The sequence below is a fragment of the Oncorhynchus keta genome, chromosome 1, assembly GCF_023373465.1.
Source record: "Oncorhynchus keta strain PuntledgeMale-10-30-2019 chromosome 1, Oket_V2, whole genome shotgun sequence".
Taxonomy (NCBI): Eukaryota; Metazoa; Chordata; class Actinopteri; order Salmoniformes; family Salmonidae; genus Oncorhynchus; species Oncorhynchus keta.
The window spans coordinates 54,410,592-54,433,470 of NC_068421.1; the positions used below are offsets into that span (position 1 = coordinate 54,410,592).

A 22,879-nucleotide genomic window follows, 5' to 3' on the forward strand; every position below is an offset into this window, starting at 1 on the left:
CGAGTTTCCCAGGTGTTTTGAACGATGCACAATCAAAGCGTTTGCTACTAAACTTGACAATGGCCTAATGTCACGAAAAATATAACAAGTTAATACGTGTGTTTAATTCAACTAGCTAGTTATGGATGAATATTATGAAAGTATTGTTTTCCGAAGTGAAAGAGTCGAGGTAAGGGTTTTATCGCATAACGTTAAGTTACTAGCTAACTAACGTTACAATATCAACCAAGCTGATGATGAGCCAGTTAACCACTGAGAAAGTTAATAGCTAACGTCCATTGCTAGCTACTTATTATTACGAAGTTAAAATGTAAAGTATGTTGTTACTGTTTTGATGTAGGATAACGTGTCTTTAGCTGTGGCTACTGACGACTCCGCACTGGTAAATGCCTATGAAGAAGCCCTCCGAACATTTCGGGTAAAGTTTGACAAGTATACAAGTGGATGGATGAACTAATTTGGTTTAGTGCAGAGCCATATATGTTTTCTCCCCTAAATACTTGGCTCTGATGTAGCGTTACTTAGCTAGCTAGCTTCCTTCAGCTCAAGGAGACAAGACAAAGGGGAAGGAAGCGCCTGATAAACTGCATTTGAGTTCACTGTCCATACCATAAATGACATTGGAGGCAAAATGAATGTCAATTTCTCTTATGGTAGAAAAATTAACAGAGCAACAGCTCTGGTGGACCTTCCTGTAGTCAGCATGCCAATGGCACGCTCTGTCAAAACTTGAGACATCTGGGTCATTGTGTTGTGTGACAACGGCACATTTTAGTAGCTATTTATTGGCTCCAGCACAAGGTGCACCTGTAAAATGATCATGCCGTTTAATCAGCTTCTTGATATGCCACCGGTCAGTCAGATGGATGGATGCAACATTATTTTGTGAAATAAGCTTTTTGTGCGTATGGAACATTTCTGGGTTCTTTTATTCGGCTCATGAAACATGGGACCAACACTTTACATGTTGGGATTATATACATTTATTTCAGTGTAAAATCCAAAATCCATAATACATCAATATTAAAGTGTATAGTAGTGTGTGTCTGTCTCTTCACAATCCGCACTGTTCCATAAAGGTGTAGTTTTATCTTAACATTTTTGTTGTTGTTGATTTGACTGCTTAACTGAGTTAGTTGATGTGGAATAGAGTTCCATGTAGTCATGGCTCTATGTAGTACTGTGCGTTTATTTTATAAACATTTTTAGGGGGTAGAGCAGCTTTAATATTGTAGCTTCCATCAATGTAATTGACTGCATGATTTCCAGTCCCCCATATGTATGTATGTATGTATGTATGTATGTATATATAGGATGTGTTATTTTAGTGTTCCCTTTATTTTTTTGAGCAGTATTTTATATATATATATATGTGTATATATACTGCTCAAAAAAATAAAGGGAACACTAAAATAACACATCCTAGATCTGAATGAATGAAATATTCTTATTAAATACTTGTTTCTTTACATAATTGAATGTGCTGACAACAAAATCACACAAATTATCAATGGAAATCAAATTTGTCACACTCAAAATTAAAGTGGAAAACCACACTACAGGCTGATCCAACTTTGATGTAATGTCCTTAAAACAAGTCAAAATGAGGCTCGGTAGTGTGTGTGAACTCCACGTGCCTGTATGACCTCCCTACAATGCCTGGGCATGCTCCTGATGAGCTGGCGGATGATCTCCTGAGGGATCTCCTCCCAGACCTGGACTAAAGCATCTGCCAACTCCTGGACAGTCTTGTGGTGCAACGTGGCGTTGGTGGATGGAGCGAGATATGATGTCCCAGATGTGCTCAATTGGATTCAGGTCTGGGGAACTGGTGGGCCAGTCCATAGCATCAATGCCTTCCTCTTGCAGGAACTGCTGACACACTCCAGCCACATGAGGTCTAGCATTGTCTTGCATTAGGAGGTACCCAGGGCCAACCGCACCAGCATATGGACTCACAAGGGGTCTGAGGATCTCATCTCGGTACCTAATGGCAGTCAGGCTACCTCTGGCGAGCACATGGAGGGCTGTGCGGCCCCCCCAATGAAATGCCACCCCACACCATGACTGACCCACCGCCAAACCGGTCATGCTGGAGGATGTTGCAGGCAGCAGAACGTTCTCCACGGCGTCTCCAGACTCTGTCACGTCTGTCACATGTGTTCAGTGTGAACCTGCTTTCATCTGTGAAGAGCACAGGGCGCCAGTGGCAAATTTGCCAATCTTGGTGTTCTCTGGCAAATGCCAAACGTCCTGCACAGTGTTGGGCTGTAAGCACAACCCCCACCTGTGGACGTTGGGCCCTCATACCACCCTCATGGAGTCTGTTTCTGACCGTTTGAACAGACACATGCACATTTGTGGCCTGCTGGAGGTCATTTTGCTGGGCTCTGGCAGTGCTCCTCCTTGCACAAAGGTGGAGGTAGCGGTCCTGCTGCTGGGTTGTTGCCCTCCTACGGCCTCCTCCACGTCTCCTGATGTACTGGCCTGTCTCCTGGTAGTGCCTCCATGCTCTGGACACTACGCTGACAGACACAGCAAACCTTCTTGCCACAGCTCGCATTGATGTGCCATCCTGGATGAGCTGCACTACCCGAGCCACTTGTGTGGGTTGTAGACTCCGTCTCATGTTACCACTAGAGTGAAAGCACTGCCAGCATTCAAACGTGACCAAAACATCAGCCAGGAAGCATAGGAACTGAGAAGTGGTCTGTGGTCACCACCTGCAGAACCACTCCTTTATTGGAGGTGTCTTGCTTAATTGCCTATCATTTCCAAACGTTGTCTATTCCATTTGCACAATAGCATTTGAAATTTATTGTCAATCAGTGTTGCTTCCTAAGTGGACAGTTTGATTTCACAGAAGTGTGATTGACTTGGAGTTAGATTGTGTTGTTTAAGTGTTCCCTTTATTTTTTTGAGCAGTGTATATACATTTTACAAACACAATATATTTTACATTAGTTATCTTTTGTGTTTTGTTTTAGTCCCACCCTTCAGCTCCACTCAACCCCTCTCATCTATCTCTTAACAACATCCAGTAGTACTTTGCATTTCCCATAGTCTGTTCTGGACTTGGGGACTGTTAAGAGACCTCTGGTGGCATGTCTTGTGGGGTATGCATGGGTGTCTGAGCATTTATACTGACAGCTCAGTGCTTTCAGCATGTTAATACTTCTCCCAAAGACAAGTAATGATGCAGTCAATCTCTCCTCTACTGTGAGCCAGGAGAGATTGACATGCATGTTATTGATGTTAGTTCCCCGTGTACATTTAAGGGGTGCTTAAATGCTGCTCTGCTGCTCTGTTCTGGGCCAACTAATTTGCCCATGTCCCTCTTTGTGGCGGCCAGAATTCGACCATAATTTGACTGAGCAGTAGTCCAGGTACGACAAAACTGGTGCCCGTAAGACTTGATTTGTTGACGGCGACGTCTTGAAACGAAAAACAGTACATTCATGAATCTCCTTTGTTTCATTCATACTTCAGAGCTTAAACAATGAAAACGAGAGTAGTGAGAAGCTTTGACAATCTACAGAAATGGTTTGAATCAGAATTGTCCAAATCTTGTGTGCCAGGTCTGGAACCAAGTGACCCAAGGGCAGACTCCAAGGTAATAAGTCTATAGATAGACTGACATTTTTGGGGTGTGCAGGCTTGAAGCTTTTTCTCATCATTGTTTCATCTTGGTATCTGAGTCTCTAAATGTTTTGTGGTCAGAGGATGGCCCCTTCTAACTCATGACATTCACCCCTTGTGAATCGAAGAATGGGAGGCACGTGTTAAAACCCCACAAAAAATAGCATGAATGTCTCCTTCATGTCTGGCTGCCTTTCAGATTATTTTGTGCCCAATAGAAATTAATGGTAATTAATGTATTGCGCCTTTTTGGAGTTACTTTTAATATAAATAAGGATATAAATAAAATATGTTTCTAAACACTTCTACATTAATGTGGATGCTACCATGATTACAGGTAATCCTGAATTAATTGTGAATAAGGATGAATGAGAAAGTTAAGCGGGTCAAATATCATACCCCCAACACATGACAATGATCCAATAACGAATCCTGCATTTTCTCTTGTAATATTTGTTTCATCCTTTTTTAGAGCTGTAATGATGAAAAAGAGAGCAAAGAGAAGCTTGGAAACAACCCACCGAAATTGACAGACTCAAAACTCCCCAGATCTCATGTGTTGAGTAAGGAGCCGGTTGAACCAAAGGCAAACTCAAAGGTAATCAGTTAGGCTTTACGGGAGACTTGAGTTTTTGGGGATGTGGTCAGCAGGTGGCACCTTCCAAGTCATGAGATTCATCCTTGTGAATTGAGGATGGGAGGAATGTCTTAAAACCAAATAGAAGAACACTTTTCCAAAACGGAGTCTTTTAGAGGGCTGAAAAAGAGAGCGGTGAGAAGCTTGCAGACAATCCGCAGACACTGTCTGAATCATATGTGCCGACCAAAGGACCAGTTGACCCGAAGACAAACTCAAAGGTAATCAATTAGGCATAGGTTGAAAATGAACACTTGGAATATGTAGGGGTGATGCTTTTCCACAATGCTCTTTCTGTGATTCTTTCAATAGTGGGAGGTAGGGTCCCATTTAGAGGTCGACCGATTGTGATTTATCAACGCCGGTACCGATTTATTGGAGGACCAAAAAAAGCCGATACATGTTAATCGGTCAGAGGGACAAGTTACAACGTATATTTGTAGCAAGTAGAATTTGATGCAAGTCTTTGGGTTCTTCAGTGGTAAATGCAGATGAGCAACCCTATGCTTCAGCCTAAAGCCACTATGCTGCATCAGTCGAGCTAAAGGTTATAATGGTTTTAAAGGGACAATTATATTTCAGATGGTGTTTAATTTGAATTTATTTTGGAGTAGAATGTCCGTTTTAAAAAGTCACCAGAAGTGACATTCTCTGTTGTTGTTGTCCCCCCCCCCCCCCCAAAAAAAATCCAATGCGGGGTAGACCCCAGCCCCCCGCTACCTTTGCCAACGCTACTGAAAAAATCCTAGGAGAAACACAACTCCTTTTGTATTTCTTTCATCCTTCAGAGATGTAATGATGAAAAAGATAGCGAAAGAGAAGCTTGGAGACAACCCACCAGAACTGAGAGAATCAAAACTCCCCGAATCTCAACAAACTTTTGCTTAGGGCCCTGAAAGGCTAGAGCCGGCTCTGACTGCATGTGTGGGTATGGATGTGGGTACACAGACCTGTGAGCCACTGCGTTCAGATTTTTTGTGGTCCCCACTCCCATCGAAGTTGGCCATTCCTGAGTTAGGCTATACAGAAGACTGAGATTGTGGCATGTGGTCAGCGGATGGCCCCTTCCAAATCATGAGATTAAACCAAAAAGCAGGAATTCTGCGTTTTTATGTCTTTATCAGGAGAACACTCTGTTCTTGTAGCAAAATGTGCTACGGTGTAAAACGTTTTGCAACGGTGTGTGACTAATAAAGAAACCCATGGTAAAAGATTCATGATAGCACTGTTAACTCGACTTCTTTCGGTTCCTTTTCTCAAGCTTGCTTTTATTACTACCAGTTGTAGTAATAAAAACACCTATGTGTACCAGGTGTGGAGGCTGGGATACCGGTGTCGTGCGGTGTACTCCGAGGATGGCCTGGTTTACCCAGCGGTGCTGGTGTGGTTGAGAGGCGAACGCTGCCGGGTGAAGTTTGAAGGCTACGGAAATGAGGAAGAGCTGGAGCTGAGCAGCCTGCTATCTCCAGTAGAACTGGGAGGCCACAGAGGAAGAGTTGATGCCAAAGTGCAACAAGGGGTAACACTTCACTTGAACATTAATTTTTGGCATTGTATGACAGATGGAATAAGTGTTACTTGTAGGGTCATCATTTTATAGTATCAAAGTTTAAATTACCACGAACATGTCAGTCAATCCAGGATAAAGCAGTGCGTGGGTCTGTCCAATAAGGCAATTCTCTTGTCCCTAGGCTGTTGATGGGTTCAGCTCCACTAGTAACAACATTGCTGATTGGAAGAGGATGGAAAGAGATTGGAGGACAGCTCAACAAGAGGGACGAGAGGAGCTGTCCTCACCTCAGCCACCTAAGTTTGCTCCAGTGAGTCTGGGTGCTGTTCCCTCTGTTTCAGGACACCTGGAATACATTGTTGACCAATGGCCATGCTTTACTGAGGTCTGATGTTTACTGATAAGGACGTTTGCATTCAATTATGTAAGACTTGTCACTATGGCATGTGACAATTCTGATATTTGTTGTAAGATTTGTGTGTGTGTGTGATATTTAGGGAAAAGACTATTGCAAAAGCAGCTATGACTTTGGCAAGGAGCATGGGGATAAGAAGAAGCCAAGTGGCCAGCGAGAGGTACCAAACAATCACCCCTTTTCCTTCTTTCCTCCAGTGCCACCGCCCAAGGTCTCTCTGGTGAGACTGCTGTGTGTGTTCTTACCTACATTTCTATCTTCAACCTGTGTGAGACTGTTGTGTTTATTTATTTACTTCTCTATTGTTCACCTAATACCTTTTTTGCGCTGTTGATTAGAGCCTGTAAGTAAGCATTTCACTGTGCTGTTGTATTTGGCGCACGTGACAAATACACTTTGATTTGATTAGGTACCTCCAGCCTGTACATCCAACAAGAATAATGTTATTCAATGTCTGTGGTATTATGTTGTGCGTGTGCAATAAATTGAGTTATAAATAAGAGCTACTCCGCTTGTATTTCATATACGTGCCTTCGGAAAGTGTTCAGACCCCTTGACTTTTACTACATTTTGTTAGGTTACAGCCTTATTCCAAATTGTTTATCCCCCTCGTCAAGCTACACACAGTACCCCATAATGACGAAGCAAAAATAGGTTTTCAGAAATGTTTGCTAATTTATATATGTTTTAAACCAACTTAAATATCACATTTACTTAAGTATTCAGACCCTTTACTCAGTACTTTGTTGAAGCACCTTTGGCAGCGATTACAGCCTTGATTCTTCTTGGGTATGAAGCTACAAGCTTGGCACACCTGTATTTGGAGAGTTTATCCTATTCTTCTCTGCAGATCCTCTCAAGCTCTGTCAGGTTGGAAGGGGAGTGTTGCTGCACAGCTCTTTTCAAGTCTCTCCAGAGATGTTCGAGCGGGTTCAAGTCCGGGCTCTTGCTGGGCCACTCAAGGACATTGAGACTTGTCCTGAAGCCACTTCTGCGTTGTCTTGACTGTGTGCGTAGGGTCGTTGTCCTGTTGGAAGGTTATCGTTTGCCCCAGTCGGAGGTCCTGAGCACTCTGGAGCAGGTTTTCATTAAGGATCTCTCTCTACTTTTCTCTGTTCATCTTTGCCTTGATCCTGACTAGTCTCCCAGTCCCTACTGCTGAAAAACATCCCCACAGCATGATGATGCTGCCACCACCATGCTTCACCGTAGGGATGGTGTCAGGTTTCCTTCAGATGTGACGCTTTGCATTCAGGCCGAAGAGCTCAATCTTGGTTTCATCAGACCAGAGAATCTTATTTCTTAATTTCTGGGAGTCTTTAGGTGCCTTTTGGCAAACTCCAAGCGGACTATCATGTCCCTTTTTACTGAGGAGTGGCTTCCGTCTGGCCACTCAACCATGAAGCCCTGGTTGGCGGAGTGCACAGAGGAACTCTAGAGCTCTGTCAGAGTGACCATCGGGTTCTTGGTCTCCTCCCTGACCAAGGCCCTTCTCCCCCGATTGCTCAATTTGGACGGGCAGCCAGCTCTAGAAAGAGACACAGTCCTGTTTCGTAGCTCTACGGACAATTCCTTTGACCTCATGGCTTGGTTTTTGCTCTGACATGCACTGTCAATTTTGGGACCTTATATGGACAGGTGTGTGCCTTTTCCAAATAATTTCCAACCAATTGAATTTACCACAGGTGGACTACAATCAAGTTGTAGAAACATCTCAAGGATGATCAATGGAAATGGGATGCACCTGAGCTCAATCTCGAAGTCTCGTAAAAAAGGGTCTGAATACTTGTGTAAAATAAGGTATTTCAGTTTTGTATACATTTGCAAAAATTTCTGAACCTGTTTTCGCTTTGTTATTATGGGGTATTGTGTGTACGTAGATTGCTGACATTTGTTTTGTATTTAATACATTTTAGAATAAGGCTGTAACGTAACAAAATGTGGAAAAAGTCAAAGGGTCTGAATACTTTCCGAATGCACTGTAGGTGTAATAATGGTATCTTCTCCTCCAGGACTTCCTGCCTCCTCCTCCTCCTCCACGTCCACCGTGTGTATGGCCCCCCCGAGCAGTGCTGGCCGATGTTAGCGATGGGCTAGACTCAGCCGTGACAGACCTATCAAGCATGCTCCTGTCCTGGTACCTGTGTGGCTACCACACCGGCTGCTACATGGTTAGCAAGAGCCTTTTCCATTTCTAGACCATGCATTCCTATTGACAGAGACACTGCCATGTGCATTCAGAAAGTATTCAGACCTATTGACTTTTTCCACATTTCGTTACGTTACAGCCTTATTCTAAAATTAATAACCCTCCTCAATCTACACACAATACCCCATAATGACAAAGCGAAAGAAAAAAAAACACATTTATTACAAATAAAAAACGGATACCTTACTTAGCAAAAGGTCTGAATACTTATGTATGAGCCTCGAAATTGAGCCCAGGAGCATCCTGTTTCCATTGATCCTCCTTGATGTTTCTACAACTTGATTGGAGTCCACCTGTGGTAAATTAAATTGATTGGACATGATTTGGAAAGGTACACACCTGTTTATATAATGTCCGAGCAAAAACCAAGCCATGAGATCGAAGGAATTGTCCGTAGAGATCTGAGACAGGATTGTGTCGAGGCACAGATCTGGGGAAAGGTACTAAAACATTTATGCAGCATTGAAGGTTCCCAAGAACCCAGTGGCCGCCATCATTCTTAAATGGAAGAAGTTTGCAACCACCAAGACTCTTCCTAGAGCTGGCCGCCTGGCCATACTGAACAATTGGGGGAGAAGGGCATTGGTCAGGGAGGTGACCAAGAACCCGATGGTCCCTGACAGAGCTCCAGAGTTCCTCTGTGGAGATGGGAGAACCTTCCAGAAGGACAACCATCTCTGCAGCACTCCACCAATTTGGTCTTAATGGTAGAGTGGTGAAGGACTCTCACACCATGAGAAACAAGATTCTCTGGTCCGATGAAACCAAAATTTAACTCTTTGGGCTGAATACCAAGTGTCAGGTCTGGAGGAAACCTGGCACCATCCCTACGGTGAAGCATGGTGGTGGCAGCATCATGCTGTGGGGATGTTTTTCAGGGACTGTCTGGGAGGTGAGTCCAGGATCGAGGGAAAGATGAATGGCGCAAAGTACAGAGCGATCCTTAATGAAAACCTGCTCCAGAGCTCTCAAGACCTCCAACTGGGGCGACGGTTCACCTTCCAACAGGACAACGACCCTAAGCCCACAGCCAAGACAACACAGGAATGGCTTCGGGACAAGTCTCTGAATGTCCTTGAGTGGCCTTCAAGAGCCCGGACTTGACCATGATCGAACATCTCTGGAGAGACATGAAAATAGCTGTGCAGTGATGCTCCCCATCCAACCAGCCAGATCTTGAGAGGATCTGCAGAGACGAATAGGATAAAGTCTCCAAATACAGGTGTGCCAAGCTTGTAGCGTCATACTCAAGGCTGTAATCACTGCCAAAGGTGTTTCAACAAAGTATTGAGTAAATGCTATTTTAAACATTTTTTTGTAAAGTTTTCTATAAAACAGTGTTTGCTTTGTCATTATGGGGTATTGTGTGTAGATTGATGAGGGGCGAAAAACGATTGAATCCATTTTAGAATAGGGCTGTAACGTAGCAAAATGTGGAAAAAGTCAAGGGGTCTGAATACTTTCCGAATGCACTGTAGGTTTCTAGGTAAATGTCAGTACTCCTCATTTAACATTTCAGGGTCTTGTATGGGGTATGACATGAATACCTATTTTTCTTGTCAACCTTAAATTGACATCTCTTGATATCCTTCTCTCAGATCGTGATTTTGCGCTGAACTGCTTTGTAGTGATTCCATAATGAAATATGGAACTTAACTTGTTGGTACTTAGGCAATGCAACAGACGAAAACAAGTCGCAGGAGGGCTGATAAAGAGAAACAGGCAGAGGAATAAGGTAAAGTGATATACCTTCATGTGGTTTCAATTCCAATTCCACTGCTTTATCAAAGGTTATTTTAAATATTTGAATTGGGATGTGGGAAGGCACTGACACTATCTATCGATTAAAACTGTAGGTCTATTTGAATCTTACAAAAGTAAAGGCCTAAGTTTTGCAGTCACTGAAGATTGCAGGCTGAGTAATTCTCGTATGAGGATATATTAGGACCGAAGATACCACCCTGGGGAATTCCACAGGTAGGCTATGTACTATTAAGCTCTCATAACTGCCTGCCTGTTCCCTTTCTGATGGGTTTTTAATTTTTATTTATTTATTTCACCTTTATTTAACCAGGTAGGCAAGTTGAGAACAAGTTCTCATTTACAATTGCGACCTGGCCAAGATAAAGCAAAGCAGTTTGACACATACAACAACACAGTTACACATGGAGTAAAACAAACATACAGTCAATAATACAGTAGGAAAATAAGTCTATATACAATATGAGCAAATGAGGTGAGATACGGGAGGTAGAGGCAAAAAAAAGGCCATGGTGGTGAAGTAAATACAATATAGCAAGTAAAACACTGGAATGGTAGACTTGCAGTGGAAAAATGTGCAAAGTAGAGAGAGAAGTAATGGGGAGCAAAATAAAATAAATAAATACACTAGGGAGAGAGGTAGTTGTTTGGGCTAAATTATAGATGGGCTATGTACAGGTGCAGTAATCTGTGAGCTGCTCTGACAGCTGGTGCTTAAAGCTAGTGAGAGAGAAGTGTTTCCAGTTTCAGAGATTGTTGTAGTACGCTCCAGTCATTGGCAGCAGAGAACTGGAAGGAGAGGCGGCCAAAGGAAGAATTGGTTATGGGGGTGACCAGAGAGATATACCTGCTGGAGCGCGTGCTACAGGTGGGTGATGCTATGGTGACCAGCGAGCTGAGATAAGGGGGGACTTTACCTAGCAGGGTCTTGTAGACGACCTGGAGCCAGTGGGTTTGGCGACGAGTATGAAGCGAGGGCGGCCAATGAGTGGTGGGTATTATATGGGGCTTTGGTGACACAATGGATGGCACTGTGATAGACTGCATCCAATTTATTGAGTAGGGTATTGGAGGCTATTTTGTAGATGACATCGCTGAAGTCGAGGATCAGTAGGATGGTTATGTTTGGCAGCATGAGTGAAGGATGCTTTGTTGCAAAATAGGAAGCCAATTCTAGATTTAACTTTGGATTGGAGATGTTTGATGTGAGTCTGGAAGGAGAGTTTACAGTCTAACCAGACACCTAGGTATTTGTAGTTCTCCACATATTCTAAGTCAGAACCGTCCAGAGTAGTGATGTTGGACGGGCGGGCAGGTGCGGGCAGCAAAGGAGAGTTGTATGGCATTGAAGCTCGTCTGGAGGGTTGTTAACACTGTGTCCAAAGAAGGGCCAGAAGTATACAGAATGATGTCGCCTGCGTAGAGGTGGACCCAAGATTGGGGAAGAAGAGGAAAGAGCTGTCCTGTTGCAACAGGAAAAGAGTTCCAAAGACTGAATGTTTGTGTACTACACAGAGGTAGTCTAATTTGGGGCTCTGTGGGATGCATCACAGTTTGCAGGTTTTTTTCTTACTGAAAATGTGTGTTTTGACAAGAAGGTGATGTGGATAAGCAGTTAGGGGTTTGTTGACCCTAGTTCAATATGGCGTTAACTCAGCTCTTTAAGAGGCTTTTTGGAGAACTATCTTTTACTTTTCAGTTTTTTGACACTTTTAAGTTGATAAAAGGTTTGCCAAGGATAGTTTTTGGGGGAAAGAGAAAATAATGTGATGCTAGTTTTTGGTCAAGTGGAAACCATTAGAATGAATTGTTGATCCCTCAGCTGTTGTCAGGAAATGTTAGTTTCAGTTCATTTGAGGAATTTATTTTACTGCTGTTCATTGCAAATATATTGAACAAAAAGAATGCAACATACAACAATTTCCACAATTTTACTGAGTTATAGTTCATATAAGGAAATCAGTCAATTGAAATGAATTCATTAAATCCTAATCTGGATTTCACATGACGACAGGGGCGCAGTCATGGGTGGGAGCCAGGCCCAGCCTATGAGAATGCATTTTTCCCCACAAAATAGCTTTTATTATACACAGAAGTACTCCTCAGTTTAATCAGCTGTCCGGATGGCTGGTCTCAGACTATCCCGAAGGTGAAGAAGCCGGATATGGAGGTTCTGGGCTGGCGTAGTTACAAGTTGTGTGGCCGTACTGCCAAATTCTCTAAAACAAGGTTTGAGGCAGCATATGGTAAAATGTTAAAAAATTCTCTGGCAACAGCTCTGGTGGACATTCCTGCAGTCAGCATGCCAATTGCAGGATCCCTCAAAACATTGAGACATCTGTGGCATTGTGTTGTTGTTTTTTAGAGTGGCCTTTCATTGCCCCCAGCACAAGGTGCACCTGTGTAATGATCATGCTCATCAGCTTCTTGATATGCCACACCTATCGGGTGGATGGATTATCTTGGCAAAGGAGATGCTCACTAACAGGGATGTAAACAAATTTGTGCACATATCAAGAATAAGCTTTTTGTCTGTATGGGACATTTCTTCTGTGATCTTTTATTTCAGCTCATGAAATATGGGACCAATACTTTACATGTTGCGTTTTATATGTTTGTTCAGTATATATTCGGACAATCTGGGTGCTGTTTTCTCTGTTTCAGGACATCTGGAATACATTGTTGACCAATGGTCATGCTTCACGGATGTCTGCTTACTGATAAGGAAGTTTGCGTTCAATTATTTCATACTTGTCACTTGCTTTTTTTTGTCAAGAGAAAAGTATTAGGACCAAGTCACATGCCTTGGCATTTTGTTATACATGTTTTATTTAGATGCAATTGAATAGTAATTGTTTAAAAGGATAGCAGACATGATAAACAATATAATATCTGACTGGTGGCAATTGGGTCTCTCAAACCACCCAGCATGGTTTACTCATCTCCTCACCTTTATCCCTGAGATTCACCATATAGTTTTCTTCAGGACATAAGAACTATAGTGTCAATATTATGCCAATTAATTAAACTGTTTCTCAGAAATGTGTGAGCGAGTAGGGACTATTTAAATGTTTACACTTTTATAAAACACTAATGTAATATTTGCAAAAATATGCAATTTTTCAGATGCGTCAAGTATATGTGCAGCCTAAATGCAGAGAATGTGATTTAAATCATTATTTGAGTCTTAAATGACACACACCCTCACCAGTCACCACGAAATTGAACTTTTAATAAATCTATGATCTGTGTGGATGACGCAGTGTTCCAGATATAACACTGGGGACCAATTTGGAACAACTCTTAGGTAAAGGATGAGGAGATGGGAAGCAGATGTGGTTTGACGTAGATGGTCAAAAGTTCAAATGACCCTTAGACTCTCAAAATAGGTTTGATTTAGTATCTCTATTGGGAATTTGAATACTGTAGTTAGACAATTTTATGTAAAGAGTTCTTTGCAGAAACACTGTAAAATTTCTATGGATTTTTGTCTAGGATACACAATAGCTGCCAATATACAGTACCAGTCAAAAGTTTTTTTTACATTTTATTTTAGTATTTTCTACATTGTAGAATAATAGTGAAGACATCAAAATTATGAAATAACACATATGGAATCATGTGGTAACCAAAAAAGTGTTAAACAAATCAAAATATATTTTCTATACTTATATTTAGATTCTTCAAAGTAGCCACCCTTTTCCTTGATGTTCAGGTTATTAACAGCTATTATTCAGCATGGCTATTTCATGTGAACAGAAAAAAGCCAGCCAACAACTCAGACTTTGCTATTTTGATTATCACATTGACGCCTCTCAATCACTTTGGGGCGTCAACTCTAAAACTCTAATTCTCCGGAGGGAAGAATATGTTGGAAATGCCAGTTTTCCAGACAAAATGCCAGAGTTTGAGTTGAATAAGTTATGTTCCCCTTAGAAAATGGCAAAAGCACATGTATACAAAAAAAAACATAAATCCACACCATTGCACTTCTCTCTCCCGTGTCTATGTACTGACATGTGGAACTAATAGATGCTCACACACACACACGTTACAATTCACACACATTTCGAAACATTAACATGTAAACTGTTTTTTCCCCCCGTTATGTGTTGGACCCCAGTAAGACTAGCTGTCACCATTGGCGTCGGCTCACGGGGATCCTAATAAATCAAATGTATAGGCAATGTGAACACATTTGACTCAACATGTCACCTGTCAAATCCTTCCATCATTTCAGTGTTATGATGATAGTAACAGATGATGTCAATGAAAAGTTGGTCCAGGTGGTCTGCCAGCCGGAATACGAGCCCAGACGTCTAGACCTACTGCTGCGCCTGCCCCGCCCGCGTCTCTTTGCTGTCGAACTCCAATCAGGTTCAGTGCATTTCAGCACCATAATCGGCAGCCAGCTCCTCCTCCTCAGCGCTACCTACTCTGTGTTGGTACTGACGACCAGCTCCCACGACTTTCTGGAAGCGCGCTCCCCTGAAGAAGACTCAAAACCAGATGAAAAAAGATTATTGAAAAGTTCTTTAGTTAATGCTTGCTGGAATAACATGATTACGTTTTATAAAGGGTTTATAGGCCTACCAATAGGGTTCTAACTTCTAAAAAGTAAATTGCTCAATGACTTGGACAGATGGTTTTGTGTGCTATCAATTCACACACAGCATGTGTACTGATTGATTGCACGAATGGACACTAATGCATATAGCTCATAATGGTGAAACTGTTGAAACTGTTAGATTGTATATGTTTATAAGCTACCATTGCAGACAGAAACATGGACATGCCAAACTAAACTTGTTTCTTCTCTGTAGTAAGCGGACATTGTCCTAGGATTAGAAGTTTGGTTGGGTTCCCATGGTAAAAGGATTGGGTTTAGGATTGACTTTATGATAATATAATTGTATTGTAGAAATGTGTTAAGAAATGCCTGAGCATCGAAATGTTTATCATTTGAGTGACCATTATTTTGTGTCTGATATTGTCAAGTAGGTTACAGTGTACTAGAGCGAAAATAAATAAGTTCTCTGTGTCTCTGTACCCACAGTGTGATGTGGATCAGCAATGTGCAGTTGGCAAAGGTGCAAGAATTGGGAAGTTGTGCGAGTGTTCACGGGGAACGAGGGAATCGAGGATGACAGCTACCATCTGATCAATCATCACACTGTATGAGGACAAATAGTGTTTTCTCAAATGTTTCTCTTTTAGATAAGTAAATGTTTAAGAATTGAATAAACTTTTTTGAAGACTTCTCTTTAAATAAAGAAGTAAATGTCTTTACTACCTACATCTCTGCATTGAAAATGTTGGGAGATATTACTCTAGAGGGTGCAGCAGAGCTGAAATTTCAAGAGGCAAAAAATGTCCATGTGTGAAAAGGAAACTTACCACCTATATTTATTAATAATAATAAATACAAATATTACAGCATTGTATTATCTGTCATCATTATGCTACCATAATAATCCAAATTGGCCTTAATTGATATGATATTTTAGACTAAATTTATTTTAGACTTTATTTTCAATTTGTCCAGAGAATATAGATTTGTATCAGATTGAAAATGTAGACAGCAATGACAAAGCAGTGATGATTTATTTATATAAAGTGCCTTAACGTATTCACACCCCTTGACTTTCCACAGCTACATTAAGTACTGCAGTGCATCTCCTCATGGACTGCACCAGATTTGCCTGTTCTTGCTGTGAGATGTTACCCTGCTCTTCTACCAAGGCACCTGCATGTTCCCAGACATTTCTGGGGGGAATGGCCCAAGCCCTCACTCTCCGATCCAACAGGTCCCAGGCGTGCTCAATGGGATTGAGATCCGGGCTCTTTGCTGGCCATACCAGAAATCACACACAGAACGAGCAGTATGGCTGGTGGCATGGGCATGCTAGAGGGTCATGTCAGGATGAGCGTGCAGGAAGGGTACCACATGAGGGAGGAGGATGTCTTCCCTGTAACGCACAGCGTGAAGATTGCCTGCAATGACAACAAGCTCAGTCCGATGATGCTATGACACACCGCCCCAGACCATGACCGACCCATCCCGCTCCAAAGTACAGGCATCGGTGTAACGCTCATTCCTTCGACGATAAACGTGAATCCGACCATCACCCCTGGTGAGATAAAACCGCAACTCGTCAGTGAAGAGCACATTTGTCAGTCCTGTCTGGTCCAGCGATGGTGGGTTTGTGCCCATAGGCGATGTTGTTGCCTGTGATGTTTGGTGAGGACCTGCCTTAGAACAGGCCTACATGCCCTGTCCAGCCTCTCTCAGACTATCGCAGACAGTCTAAGCAATGATGGAGGGATTGTGCATTCCTGGTGTAACTCGGGCAGTTGTTGTTGCCATCTTGTACCTGTCCCGCAGGTGTGATGTTCAGATGTACCGATCCTGTGCAGTTGTTGTTACTCTGCCACTGCGAGGATGTTCAGCTGTCCGTCCTGTCTCCCCACTGCCTTAGGTGTCTCACAGTACGGAATTGCAATTTATTGCCCTGGCCATATCTGCAGTCTTATAGTTAGATTAAACTTTGTCATTGAACAGTACTTGTGTACACCACAATGAAATTCTGTTAGCATCTAACCAGAAGTGCAAATAAAAGAGTACAAAAAATGTACAATTAAGTACAGTATATATATTTTTTTACCCCTTTTCTCTCCCCAATTTCGTAGTGTCCAATTGTTGTAGTAGCTACTATCTCTATCTAAAAAACCCCAGTTCAAATTGATTTTCAGAGCTGATTTCTTCTTTTCTTTTTCTTTCTTTCTTTTAAAAAAAAAATCAAAATGCAGATCAACAATTTACATTCTTACATCATACAAAACAAAACAGAATACAGGTATTAATGAGAAAATACTTAAACTGTCACGTTCTGACCTTAGTTCCTTTGTTTTGTCTTTTGTTTTAGTATGGTCAGGGCGTGAGTTGGGTGGGTTGTCTATGTTAGTTTGTCTATGATTTTCTGTGTTTGGCCTGGTATGGTTCTCAATCAGAGGCAGCTTTCAATCGTTGTCCCTGATTGAGAACCATATTAAGGTAGCTTGTTGTCCATTGTGTTTTGTGGGTGGTTGTTTCCTGTTTAGTGTTTTTGTTTCACCTTTCAGGACTGTTTGTTTGTTGTGTTTGTAGTTTTGTCTAGTGTTGCATATTTCATTAAATAATATGAACACTTACCACGCTGCACCTTGGTCCTCCTCACCGTCTTCCACCAACGACAAACGTTACAGAACCACCCACCAAAAAAGGACCAAGCAGCGTGGTATCGGGCAGCAGCGATCTCAGGACTCCTGGACATGGGAGGACGTTTTGGATGGCAAGGGTTGCTACACATGGGAGGAGATCCTGGCTGGAAGGGATCGCCTCCCATGGGAACAGGTTTAGGCAGCCAGGAGAGCGGAGGCAGCAGGTAATGGGAGCCAGCGCTTTGAGGGAACACGGCTGGCAAGGAAGCCCGAGAGGCAGCCCCAAAAATGTATTGGGGGGGTGGCACACGGGGAGTGTGTCTAAGTCAGGTAGGAGACCTGAGCCAACTCCCCGTGCTTACCAGAGAGCGAGAGGGACCGGGCAGGCACCGTGTTATGCCGTGAGGCGCAAGGTGTCCCCGGTGTGTGTGCATAGCCCGGTGCGGTACATTGCAGCTCCTCGTATCAGCCGGGCTAGATTGGGCATCGAGCCAGGTGCCATGAAGCCGGCTCAATGCATCTGGTCTCCAGTGCGTCTCCTCGGGCCGGTGTACATGGCACCAGCCTTACGCATGGTGTCCCCGGTTCGCCAGCACAGCCCAGTGTGGGCTATTCCACCTCGCCCCACTGGCCTGGCTACGTGGGCATTCAACCAGGTAAGGTTGGGCAGGCTCGGTGCTCAAGAGCTCCAGTGCGCTGTCACGGTCCGGTCTATCCGGTACCACCTCCATGCACCAGCCCTCCGGTGGCAGCCCCACTCCCCAGGCTGTCTCTCTGTTTTCTCCCTACAGGTGCTCCTGCCCGTCCAGCACTGCCAGAGCCTTCCTCCTGCCCAGCGCTGCCAGAGTCTCCCATCTGTCCTGAGCTGCCAGGTGCTCCCGCCTGTCCAGCACTGCTAGAGTCTCCTGTCTGTCCTGAGCTGCCAGAGCCGTAGGTCAGCCAGGAGCTGCCAGAGCCGTCAGTCAGCCAGGAGCTGCCAGAGCCGCCTGTCATGCCGGCGATGCCAGAATCGCCCTTCACTCTGGAGCTGCCGGAGTCTCCCGCCTGTCCGGCGCTGCCGGAGTTGTCCTTCACTCCAGCGCTGCCGGAATCTCCCGTCCATTCGGCACCCGTGGCTAGGGTCCCCAGTTCAAGGTCGGCGGCGAGGGTCGTCGCTCTTAAGAAGCCACGGAGGCGGTTAACATTTACATTTAAGACGCTCTTATCCAGAGCGACTTACAAGGTTAAGGAGGCGGAGAAAGACTATGGTGGAGTGGGGTCCACGTCCCGCGCCAGAGCCGCCACCGCGGACAGACACCCATGCAGACCCTCCTATTGGTTCAAATTTTGCGGCCATAGTCTGCACCTTTGGGGGGGGGGGAGGGGTGTACTGTCACGTTCTAACTTTAGTTCCTTTGTTTTGTATTTTGTTTTACTATTGTCAGGGTGTGAGTTTGGTGGGTTGTCTATGATTTTCTATTTCTGTGTTTGGCCTGGTATGGTTCTCAATCAGAGGCAGCTGTCAATCGTTGTCCCTGATTGAGAACCATATTTAGGTAGCTTGTTTTGTGGGTGGTTGTTTCCTGTTTAGTGTTTTTGTTTCACCTTTCAGGACTGTTTGTTGTTTTGTCTAGTGTTGCATATTTCATTAAATAATATGAGCACTTACCACGCTGCACCTTGGTCCTCCTCACCTTATTCCACCGACGACAAGCGTTACAAAAACAAACAAAAAAAGATTTAAAAAATAAACAATTCAAGTGCAATTGTAATCTCTCTGAAAACATCTTATTGTAATGGTTTAGGAAAATGTTATTATTCACTAGGTTAATGTTTTAATAAAATAGTTAAATTCAATCAAAAAAATTGTAATTTTGGTGTAGAATTTTTGAGTTTTTGTTCGTGTATAAAGTATTTGGCAACAAGAATTTAAAAAATCACAATTTCAATGATCTTGTTATCATTGCAATAGTAACATATTATATTTTTCATGTCAAAAACATGGGTAGTCATTCATGTCATGTAACTGCCCATTTCTGATCTCTGTATCAATGTCAAATAAACCAAATCGGATGGACAGTGGACCACTTTGTGATGTTTTTAAGAGTGAGTACTTTTTTATGTAAATCTGTCAAATGAGTAATTGATTAAGTATCTGAAGATTGGTGAAAGGACCATCCTTAAAATAACACTTTTAAACAAACACTCAAAAGGTATACATAGAGGTCGACCGATTAATCGGAATGGCCGATTAATTAGGTCCCATTTCAAGTTTTCATAACAATCGGAAATCGGTCATTTTGGACGCTGCTTTTATTTTTCATTTCATTTTTTACACCTTTATTTAACTAGTCCAACACTCTAACCACCTGCCTCACGAGGAGTCCGCCTGTTAAACGAATGCAGTAAGAAGTCAAGGTAAGTTGCTAGGTATCATTAAACTTAATCATTCATAATCACTAGTTATAACTAACTACACATGGTTAATGATATTACTAGTTTATGTAGCGTGTTCTGTGTTGTATATAATCGATGCAGTGTACCTAACCATAAACATCAACGCCTTTCTTAAAATCAATACACAGAAGTATATATTTTTAACCTGCATACTTAGCTAAAAGAAATAAGTATTTTGCAAGGGTTTCCCAAAATTCGGACACAAATTTACATTCAAAGAACAAGTGAGACACATTATCACGTTCTTTTTCACAGAAAACACAGATATCATCAATAGCCACAAATTTGGATATCATAGAATTACATGGATATATCGTATGTAAAATTTAAAAGTGCACTTAACTTTTTTTGGAATACAATATTTGTAAGGCCTTAACCATGCATTTTTCCAGACAATGTCAGGAATAAGCATGTTCCAGACATTTTTCCCTCTCTGTGTAAATTGGTTTTGGGAATGAAGAACTTGTCTTATATATTTACTACAACAAGATTTCTCAAGTAAGCCCAAGGCTTCCAATCTAAGTTTTGGATAAACTTTGTGATCATTACCAAAGCTAAGATGAGTTTTCATTAGTGTAGTTAGACCACTGGGAACGGCTTTGATCACAGAAATAAACTCTTCCAATGTTATAAATTGTTCATTTGTGAGAAAATTACCCTTGTCGAAAACATCAAGAACAACAGTCAATATTACTCTCATGCCAGCTGGGGTAGAACAATGACTTATTCCTTACAGTTATGTCTGAATTTTTCCACAAAATAGCTTTATTGTGCAGGAAACATATTTTCCAGGCTATTAACACTTGTTGGTGAAACCTAGCAAATTTAGCAGGTAATCTTTCAGGAATATAATTACAGTTCAGTAAAAATTGAAGACCTCACAATTTATGAAACACATTATTTGGAATGAAATACATTTTACATTTTAAAAATACCATATTGAATCAGTATTGATCAAACATATTTCAATCAGTTGATCTTGAAAGTGTTTTCTCATAGATGTTTTGAACGCACTGATGAAGTCTGAAGTCCGAGATTTTTGAGTTTCCAGTTGTTTTGAACGCGGCAGCAATGGCCAATACATCGCATTAGCAGTCCAGGGTTTATATACACCATTGGTTCTTTAATGTATCGTTAACACTGGCCACAGGGATTCGGTTGGTCTTGCGAAGTGTCAATCTACAGATTTTCCGCCCTATAGATAAAGTAGGGGCGTCTCTGTATGACATCATTTGCCAAACTTTTCAACATGGCGACACAACAAACGGAAGCGATCGAAGCAATGGAAAATGCGAACCGAACTTCGCATCCTGGCTTCAGTAACGACAAGTATTCTCTGCTCGTCATTGTCGGTGGACATAGTCGGACTGGATTTGTGGACTACGTGGTGGCAGAGATAAAGAGAGGTAATGTGGATCAATGTTGATTGATTTAGTGCCAGACCGCGCTTCCACCTCCCGATTTGGCTCGAGCTTGCGCCTTCAGTACAGGTGACGTTGCATACTGTATTACTGCGTTTTCAAGTATATTCCGTCAACAAATGGTTCTAATTGCAAATCAACACACACATCAGCCAATTGTCACTGAAATATCCCACTAGGGTCGTTAATGTATGTAAATGTATGTAAATGTTTTCCACGACGAAATACAACGTTAAAGATGATGCCACATGCAAACCCCGTTTGTAGTAGACATTAAATGGAAAGATAAGGGAGGAAGAAGCCAGTGAGGGATATAATAGCAACAAGGATGTTGGATCTCCTGGCAGATGGTTAGCAGAGGGCATCTATCTACATGGTGTGTAAGTTAACATAACAAAATGGGCAGTATTATTTTACTTCGAATCTGATTTAACAGTTGATCACTAGTTTTGGATGCTCTTGCCTGATAGACCAGCTGTCAATCAGACCATAAAATAGACCGCTATGTTAGCAACGGAAGGTTAAACTATTTAAAATGATCAGGCAAAAATGTAAAGTTAAGAGACCAATTAATGCAATGGCATGGTTTAGCACTTGCTCTATAATGATTAGTTCTGACATTTAAATCTTAAATATTTACAAACACATATTTTGTGTAAATTATCATTCATTTATTTAAATGTGACACATTTCAACACTACAATTATATTTTTTTTACACACATTTCGCAGTAATCATTCTGGGATTCAAGTGTCAGACATGTCCCAAACCCTTCCTCCAAACTTTTTTGCTTGCTTTGAGAACAATACAGTGCCACTGACACAGGCCCGCAACCAAAACCTTCGGACTCTCTTTCAGTGCAGCCGATGTGAGTAAAACATTTAAATGTGTTAACCCTCGCAAGGCTGCAGGCCCAGACGGCATCCCCAGCCGTGTCCTCAAGAGCATGCGCAGACCAGCTGGCTGGTGTGTTTACGGACATATTCAATCAGTCTGCTGTTCCCACATGCTTCAAGAGGGCCACCATTGTTCCTGTTCCCAAGAAAGCTAAGGTAACTGAGCTAAACGACTACTGCCCCGTAGCACTCACTTCTGTCATCATGAAGTGCTTTGAGAGACTAGACAAGGATCATATCACCTCCACCCTACCTGACACCCTAGACCCACTCCAATTTGCTTACCGCCCCAATAGGTCCACAGACGACGCAACCACACTGCACACTGCCCTAACCCATCTGGACAAGAGGAATACCTATGTGAGAATGCTGTTCATTGACTACAGCTCAGCATTTAACACCATAGTACCCTCCAAACTCGTCATCAAGCTCGAGACCCTGGGTCTCGACCCCGCCCTGTGCAACTGGGTACTTGGACTTCCTGAGGTAACAACATCTCCACCCCGCTGATCCTCAACACTGGGGCTCCACAAGGGTGCGTTCTCAGCCCTCTCCTGTACTCCCAGTTCACCCACGACTGCTTGGCCATGCACGCCTCCAACTCAATCATCAAGTTTGCGGACGACACTACATTGGTAGGCTTGATTAGCAACAATGAGATGAGGGCCCTGGAGTGTGGTGTCAGGAAAATAACCTCATACTCAACGTCAACAAAACAAAGGAGATGATTGTGGACTTCAGGAAACAGCAGAGGG

At 42.6% G+C, this 22,879-nt stretch overlaps 2 protein-coding genes across 9 annotated transcripts in view; both read left to right on the forward strand.

Moving 5' to 3' along the window:
- Positions 1-15,433, forward strand: LOC118387903 (survival of motor neuron protein-like). 8 transcript variants are annotated; one of them, XR_008144852.1, is made up of 10 exons: positions 1-169; positions 341-418; positions 4,112-4,237; positions 5,589-5,795; positions 5,968-6,171; positions 6,284-6,421; positions 8,214-8,372; positions 10,082-10,145; positions 10,267-10,387; positions 15,228-15,433. XR_008144852.1 is itself a non-coding variant. In XM_052527879.1 (9 exons), exons 1-8 carry the CDS (start codon positions 122-124, stop codon positions 10,142-10,144), a joined length of 1,023 nt encoding a protein of 340 aa, XP_052383839.1. In that variant the 5' UTR covers positions 1-121; the 3' UTR covers position 10,145; positions 10,267-15,433. The 8 variants fall into 8 exon arrangements, 6 of the variants coding, with proteins under 6 accessions (XP_052383839.1, XP_035632628.1, XP_052383853.1 ...); XM_052527879.1 differs by having other exon boundaries at positions 10,267-15,433; XM_035776735.2 differs by lacking the exon at positions 10,267-10,387.
- Positions 15,434-21,026: 5,593 nt separating this feature from the next.
- The window catches only part of LOC118387937 (microtubule-associated protein 1S-like), a 39,473-nt gene continuing 37,620 nt past the window's right edge, over positions 21,027-22,879 (forward strand). Inside the window, exon 1 of the mRNA XM_035776791.2 lies at positions 21,027-21,213. Within this exon, the coding sequence (XP_035632684.2) occupies positions 21,030-21,213 (184 nt within the window). The 5' untranslated portion in view covers positions 21,027-21,029. The remainder of the gene's footprint in view (positions 21,214-22,879) is intronic.